General features: G+C 40.8%; 1 protein-coding gene across 1 annotated transcript; it reads right to left on the bottom strand.

Annotated features, from left to right (window-relative positions):
* Window positions 1-2,495: 2,495 nt before the first annotated feature.
* On the bottom strand, window positions 2,496-4,058 carry LOC149186203 (uncharacterized). Its single transcript, XM_089409249.1, has 2 exons — window positions 3,625-4,058; window positions 2,496-3,405 (listed from the first exon to the last, which is right to left on the bottom strand). The coding sequence occupies exons 1-2, from the start codon at window positions 4,056-4,058 to the stop codon at window positions 2,496-2,498; spliced, it is 1,344 nt and encodes a 447-aa protein (XP_089265375.1).
* Between the last annotated feature and the right edge of the window lie 4,355 nt (window positions 4,059-8,413).

Here is an 8,413-nt window from a genome sequence, read left to right as displayed (position 1 = left end):
CACTACCTCCAAGATTATTATCCTTTCCTTGGCTACATCTTTATTTCATTGGGCGATGTTCTGTGCATTAGATGCATGTGGTTTTGCAACATCTGTCTTGATGTATTCTAGCAATCTGTTGTCATCAAACATTGCCTCCATGCGATCCTTCCATGCAATTAAATTAGAGTTGCCTTTCAAGGCATACTCTAGTCTCAACCCGTTGAAGGTCATTTTTCCAACTCTGAAGAGATCCTGCGACATTGAATTGCAAAGTTGATCCTCTTGAGAAATAACTTTGAAATTTTTGTTTTAATGTGAATTCTGCTTTGATACCATGTAGAAATTATGGTGTAGAATTGTAACTGCTCATGAAATTTTAATGGAAATCAAAAGACACAAAAGCTACTCTACTACTCAATGAAATTCATTTCAAAATTTAGAACATTAATCACAAACATGCAATGATAAATAACACACATGCGTACAATATTTTTCCAAGGGAAATAAATTTGCTAAAAACCTCTTTTCTTGCTTGCGTTAATTTGATGAATAAATATGTATTACAATTGCTTGCTCAATCTGAGCTCAACCTAAAAATGAATAACCTCTCTCTCTACTCATTGAGAATCTCTTACTCAGAGTTAGTCAATTTCCACCTCTGCTTGAGCCCCTATTTCCTTAGGTAATTCTTGAGGAATTTAGGCCCCTATTATTTATGAATTTCCTCCAAAATGCTTGCACAATTCCCAAGGTTGATCATCTCACAACACACAACCCTTGTATACTCATGACTAGTCTACCACTAATGTAACATTGCCTTGAAATATCCACCACCATTGGGGAACTCAAATTATCTACGTGCACTAGCTATTTTGGGTTGATTGATTAGTTAACTGGATTATCACTGAGTTATACTGAAGCCCTACTGCACCATTGACCTTCCACTAGTTCCTCCAACAGTTAGAACTAGTTTAACTAAAAACAACTTGAAATAACCGACCTTGATTGCTACAAATTAGCAATCACAGATGATTAACTGAATTCCAACTCCTCTGACTCAAATTTACTAAGCTAACTAAATGACACGAGACATGTCACACAAGTTAAATGCGTCTAAGTTCTCTGATGATGTGGAAATTTGATTTTTCTCAATTTGACCATGGAAAAATCAAACTGAGACTTTCTTGTTACATTTTTCAACACTCTAGCCTTCATGTTCTCATAGAAGTCACGCACTTTGAAATATTTTTTCATTCCTAATAGCCATGCCTCTGCCTCTTCAACTTTTTTTGACTTCCCAATTAAAAGTAATTTTTTTTTCCTTATTGAATTCCTCTAGTGTCAAGGTTTTCTCACTCACTTGTTGGTGATGTATTTTAGTTGCAACCCTAGATAATTGTTCATGACTGCTTGTTCTCCTCTCATTATATCTTCACGTCTCTGTTTATGTCTTTTCCTTGACTTACTATCGTCTTCTCCATTAGCTTCTAACATATACTTCCGTAATTGTGATGGACTTTGCTTAGATTTATGTTTTCTTAAGTAGTTGTCACTTAGCTCATGTTGCTTTTGTCTTCACACATCTAATAAGATTTACAATATCATTGCATTTACTTATTTTCATTGTCTACCTTACAATTTCTCAACTCAGCCTTAAGCTTATAAGGGCGTCCATCTAATCAAGGGAGTCTTCCTCTCTCCTCTTCTCAAAAGAGTTTTTCTTGAAAATGTTGGGATATATCAGTGTTTTACTGCACCATTGTGTCGCTGATTCATTTATTTCATTGCTTTTCCTTGATGTCTTCTTATGTGTTGTTATGTAGAAATTCCTTGTAGATTCAAACTGCTAATTGTAATCTACTAAAACAATAGACTTGAATATACTCTACTCATCAGCGAAAACAATTAAACGATCGCGAAATCACGAAGCATATAAGAGAAAGAATTCAATCAACACATTACATAATGATTTCCTGGGGAAAGCCACAACTAAAACCCTTGCTAAATATATATTGTATTAGTTAGAAAATATGAGAAGATTACAATGCTTTGCTCAAGCCCAAGCAACCTCTGCATTATCTCTATCTGTCTCACAACTTCCTAGATAAGCCCATGCCAATACTTAATCAATTTATTTCTTGCCCAAGTCCCTATTTCCTTGTGTTGTTTCCTTGGGAATTAACCCCTTATTAATTAGGGAAATTCCTCAAAGGAATTGCGCAACCCATCTTATGCCTTCTTTTGACTGCATGCACCACCTGCACAATTCAGATGATTATACAACTGATAGTACATTTTCCCTGAACTCCAATCTCCACTGGGTAACACTCACTCTGACATGCATGAGTTATTTATGAGTGAATCATCAGTTAACTGGTTGACCACATATGAAACAACACCCCACTATCTGACCTCGCACTAGTTCCTCCATCAGTTGGAACTAGTTTAATTGACTTTAACTCAGTTAAACTGAATTAGTTAATTACAACTCAAAATAAATTCAACCAAGACTCTTATTCATGGGCCGTGGCTATGGCCTCATGTATCTGTCTGTGCTGTAGGAAAGAAAATTGTTTTGGGGAAATATGGTTAGACAGAATAGGCTTTAGGCGGTTTGCGATGATCTTGGCAGTGATCTTGTATAGGCAGTTGCAGAGGGATATGGATCTGAACTCATTGAAAGAGGTAGGATGGTCGGATTTCGGGATGAGGGCTATAAAAGTGGATTTGATGGCCGAGGATAATCTACCTCTCCTTCTGCAGTCCTCCACAACTTTAAGCAAGTCATCCCTTAGGATTTTGAAGAAAGCAATATAGAAGTCAATAGACCATCCGTCCAGGCCTAGGCTCTTGTCTTTCTTGAACCATTTGATAGTAGCCTCAAGTTCTTCCTTCAACACTTCCTTCGTAAGGTCCTCAACATCCTCCTGTTCCACGAATCTAGGAAATTGTTCTGCTGTTTGCATGATTTCCATGATATTAGCAGCCATCGGGGCCTTGTATATGCTTTTAAAGTGTGCGATGACAAGACTAGCCAAACCCCTATAAGATGTGACTGATTGTCCGTGTTCATTTTGAAGCTCACATATGGTATTTATTTCTCTCCTGCCATTGGAAAATTTGTGGTAGAACTTGGTATTATCATCTCCTTCAGTGAGCCAGATTGCCCTGCTTCTGAGCCTCCAGCTCTCCTCTCTACCCTTCAATATTCGTGTCTGCTTCTTGATGAGGGAAGAGTAGTGTTCTTTATGTTCTTGTGATATGAATGTGCCATCCGAGGAGTCTTCATGTGTGGCGATGGATAGCTCCGCTTCATGCAGTGTGTTTTCGTCATTCTTCTGCTTCTGATGTGCCCAAAATCTAGAGATTCCTTTCAGTGCTTTCAGTTTGCGAATAAAGCCTTCAGAGTGGTCCTCGTTTTCCCTGATAGGGTGGGACTGCCAAAAGTCAATTACCAGCTGTATGTATGATGGGTCCTTGAGCTAAGAAGAATTGAATTTAAATGGGGCTTTTGTCCTTTGATTGATGTCTTCCAGCTCCATATATATAATGCGATGATCAAATATACCCCATATCCCAAGCCATTGCCTGATGCGTGGATGGGTATTTAATAATGCTTCCTTAATGAGGTATCAATCCAACCTTCTTTCCAAACTTTTCTCTCCACTTCGGTTATTTTTCCATGTATGCTGAATCTTGGCAGATGGGATGTCTGCCCATTGATGATCCTCCAACAAGGTGGAGATCATATCAGATAAACCATCAACTTGAGCGAGATGTCCCCAAGATTCACTAAATCCCAAGGAGAAATTTATGTCTCCACCAAGTATGATGTTGTCAGCCTGCAGAAAGTCTGAGTCTAAAACTCTTCTCCAGAAGTTTGCCCTATCCAAACAAGGTCCATATACATTCATAATTCGAAAGTCAGACTCCAATGAGGAGGTATATATATCCACACCAATATATCCCCTTCCTCCCCATATATTTCTGAGGTCAACAGTTTTGTTACAGAAACCAATAGCAATGCCCCCTGATCTCCCAGTCACATCCAGGGCATGAAAAGTCCAATTCAGCATCCAAGAATTTAGGAGGGTAATAAGGACTTCGACCGAACATAGGGTTTCTTGTAAGAAAATGATGTCCACCAGAGCCGAAGTGAGGAGTCTCTTGAGTGCTAGTTTTTTAGGAGGGCTAGCAATCCCTTGACAATTAAAAGAAAGGATCTTCATGGATGGTGTGGGAGAGGGCCATTCCTTGCTCTAGGGGCCCGATCAATAGTTTGTTGTTTCCCAAGGGCAACCTCTTCTCCTTCCGTATGCCTGGCTCTAGTGAGGTGAGATGGGCGCCCTCTGGAAGGTTTATGCGAGGCAGGGGTAGCATCCAAATCCAATCCAATCGCATCACAACCTCTATCCCTAGATCTGGATCGCAGGGAGTATCTAGGAGATACAAAGGGAGAGGGGAGGGAGGATGATGTAAGAGATGGATGGTAGGGAGCAATGATAGGGAACGACAAGGGAAGGGAGCAATCCAGGGGGGAGGAGAGAGCCCATCCCGGGCTAAGGATAAGATGAAGTGCAGGAGGACTAAGATGGAGATATATGGGGATAGGATGCAATAATTTTAATATGGGATGCAAAAGTACCAGAAATACCAGATGAAGGAGTAAAGAGTGAGCAAGATGAAGATGCCATACCCGGTGGAGTGATGTCCCCCTTGGCTGGACTGGATCTCGTCGGTGGAGGAGGGGATGGAGGATTTGTAGCTTCGGTCCTCTTGTCAATGCCCAAATCAATAGTAGCCCCTTGAGTGTCTTCAGTAGCCAAGTTGTTCTTCTCTAATTTGTCTTCCTTATCAGGCTGACTAGGAATGTCTCTGGGCATTTCCGCTTCCATGTCTTGTGCTGTTATCTTGTTCTTGCAATTGAGAGGGAAATCTTTAAATAAATGGCCAACCTTGTGGCATCTCCTACAGTGATATGGTATGCCCTCATAGTCAATCATCTGTTTACGGGATGTATTCCTCCACTGTATAGTGATATGCTCCTGTAGTCCTCCCCTAGTATCCAGATTGATCAGAATTCTAGCATATGCCATCATGCCAGTGGTCTGGTAGGATTTGTCATATTCCATATAGGTGCCAATGGAGTTACCAATCCGCTTGAAGATATCCTCAGACCAATATTACAGTGGTAGACCCAGGAGTCGAATCCATACCAGTCCTATGCCTATTTGCTCAGTGTCTGGTTCGAATAGAGGAGTCCATCGTTTCAGTAGAACAGGGGTGTGTTCAAAATGCCAATAGGAAAACAAAACCCAATTGGTATGGTCTGCTCAAGTGAATCTCAGTGCAAACCATCCCCTCACGAAAGTATGTACAAATGGGATGTCCACCAGATGGTGTCCCCAAACCTTAGATGCCAAGTTCTTCAGTCGAGCAGTTGTGTAACTCCTGCCTCTGATGCGTCCAATGTTTTACAACTCCGACTCCGACTCCGACTCGGCCGAGGATCGACTCCGACTCCGACTCCGACTCGGTAATGACTCGGCCGGCTCGATTTCAATGACTCGGTCGTTGTAAAAAATACATTAAATATTTATTTATTTTTATAAAAAAACATAATTTTAAATATTTTAAACATAATTTTAAAGATTTTCATTCATGTTTCCAAACACACAGCATTATAATATAGATGGAAGACAACATATGATCAAAGTAGGCTCATGGAGCTTCAATTTCCAAGAGGTGAAATACCTTCCATCTCTTCCACGGAAGGTCACAAACTTGGTATCTAGAGATTTACCATTGATCCTCTATGCAATGATTAAAGTCATTCAAAAATTCAAACCACAGCTGGCACTCAGACACAAATGACCTAAAAACCAGGTCAAGTCAAGACATATGTGGTCTGACCCACAGACCACTGTCAACTGGACACTCTCCAGTAGAATGCCAAAGTTGTCCATTTCAGCTCTTTTTCTGTTTTTGTGAAGGGATTTTTGATTGGTGAGACCAAACTCCAACAAGCAGCTAGGACACAACTACAACATACCTCTACTATTTTTAGGGTAAACTAAATACTGCAGATTTTCAACAGCAATAGCATCTCAGGCACATTTTGTGATTTTTGTTGAACTAATTTGGGGAGCTAGGGCACAAATTTGCACTTCTCAGGCTGTTTTCACCAGCTAGCTGTTAAGGCAAAACTTTATGATCTGATTTTCAAAGAATCAAGCTTCATCTTGTCACTTCTATGGCAGCTAGAGCACACTTTCAGACCTGATTTTTCACCAGAAAGCACAGCTATAGAACACTTTAAGCATATTTTCAGCGTTGGTTTCTTCACAACCAAGTTTTTCATTGCTAGGGCAGCATTTTTGTTAAGTTTCCGAGATCATTTTGAGTTGAAATAACTCATTTTCAGATCCGATATTCTGAGCAGGAGAAGGGCATTCAGCTGGCCCTCAGTCCTGATATATTTCGAAAATATCAACTTCAGATTTGACATTTCTCAAACATGGCTCGTAAGATTTATAATTATCATTTTCCCATTATTGCTTCATACCATGGTTCATGGCATACTTTATGCATTGTGTACTTCATAATAAAATTACAGACATCCAAACAGATTAATTTCACACCACAAATCCAAAAAAAAGTGAATAAAATTTATTTTTTACGCTGCCCAGCCGTTTTCCAATGACTAGGCCTGGTCAATACGGACTCGGCCTGGTTGACCGAGTCATTGATGACTAGGCCGAGTCATTGGATGACTCGGCCTGGTCATCAATGACTCGGTCAACCGAGCCGGTTTGCTGGCCTGGTCACACATTTTTTTACCGGCTCGGTTTGACTCGGCCGTTTCCGAGTTGAGCCGGCCTGGTTGTAAAACAATGGATGCGTCCCACCAGAACCCTGTATGCAAAATCCATAGTATCTCCCCATTGAATGTCTTCTTCCAACCTGAGGATGATATCGTCCGCCTTGGACTTGTGGCACTTATATTTCTTTTTGGACACCGAATGATGAGACTGAACTGAAACCCTTTCCAAATTGGGGCCTGAGGAGTCAGGGATAGGGTTAGGGTTAGTTGAGGTAGGGTTAGGGTTGCCAAAAATAGAAGGTATGGACCCAGCAAGTGGAGGAACAGAGGTGAAACTGCCTGAGAGTGGAGTAGTGGCGGTCGGGTGAAAATGGTCGGCGGTCGGGGGTTCAACATCGGAGGATGCAACTTGTGGGTCAACCTGTCGGGACGGCACCCCAGATACGGGAGGCTCCAACACGGGATTACGGTTTATACAGGCCGAGACGAAACCAAGGGTAGCCGAGGAGGACGGAGGTGTAGAGGGAGACAACCAAGTGGGAGGCTCATTTGGGAGAACATCAGGATGAGGCTGTGACAATTCAACATAAGGAAATGTTTCAAAATTGCCCAAGAAGCCTGAGCTGAACATAGTCCTACAGATGTGGAGTACATGACCTTCCAGATGGAGTCTGCTTCCAATGGATCTTTTGAATAATCAATGACATCGAGGTCATCCATGTTGACAATTGCACCTAGAAGCGGAGGAAGCCTCGAAAATGTTGGCCAACGGAAGTCGCAAAACAGTAACAGACGGCCTGAGATAATGACAAGAGAGCAGTAACAGTAGAGCAGGGTAAGAAAATAGAAGGTAAAGCAAACAACAGGTAAACCCTTAAACCCCTGACAAGTTGACAGGAGAACCAGAAAAAGTGGAAACCATAGATGATCGAGTGAGTGGCTAGGATGAAGTTAGGGATTAACTGAACCATATCGAGGGGTAATCTGCATTTTCAAGCAGTACCTTGTACCTCATCCAAACCCTTCGTGGAAACTTAACCGCAGACGCTACATTCTCGCTAGACCTAGAATAATTCTAATTTATATATAAATAAGTTTTGATTTTCTGATTTTCGAGTTTACATGTCTATTATTTATCCTGCCGGGGGAAGGTAGCACACGATTCGAACCCAAGATCTCTGGTTTGATGAGACTTCATTCCACAACCATAGCCACTTTCGCTACCCCAAAGAGACTACATTTTAATAGATTTTAATAATATTTAATTTATATTTAAATAGAAAAACAATTTATAATGATGATGATGATGATGGTGGTGGTGGTGGTTAACATCCACTGAGACCAAACTTTGGTTTATCAGACCTAAAGAAATGAATTATTTGGTTCAATTTAAGATTTTATTCCTATGCTCAAAAAGCTTGGAGAGAAGCCTCTCGAGCTCACTATAATTTTGACATTTTAAAAGGCTAGGAAGGTCAGTATTGCAACAAAGATTATGAAACCGAGATCTAATGTGGTTGTACGCGGGGCCCTCTAAGAGGAAGTGATTTTCATCTTCGATGTTCATATTGTCACAAAGATGTCAGATCCTTGCCATCCATGGTGTTT

This window comes from Pinus tabuliformis, chromosome 3_1, assembly GCF_031772625.1.
Source record: "Pinus tabuliformis cultivar Carrire ecotype Pingquan chromosome 3_1, CPIR1, whole genome shotgun sequence".
Classification (NCBI taxonomy): Eukaryota; Viridiplantae; Streptophyta; class Pinopsida; order Pinales; family Pinaceae; genus Pinus; species Pinus tabuliformis.
Note: the sequence above shows the minus strand (reverse complement) of the source record. Positions and strands in the feature narration are given on the sequence as shown.

Bases quoted from the DNA above. Each gene is read 5' to 3' on its own strand.
- LOC149186203 (XM_089409249.1), bottom strand. From the start codon at position 4,058: ATGCTGAATTGGACTTTTCATGCCCTGGATGTGACTGGGAGATCAGGG. The intron at 3,406-3,624 runs GTTGGATTGATA...CCACCCTATCAG, and splicing joins GAGAAAAGTTTGGAAAGAAG to GGAAAACGAGGACCACTCTG.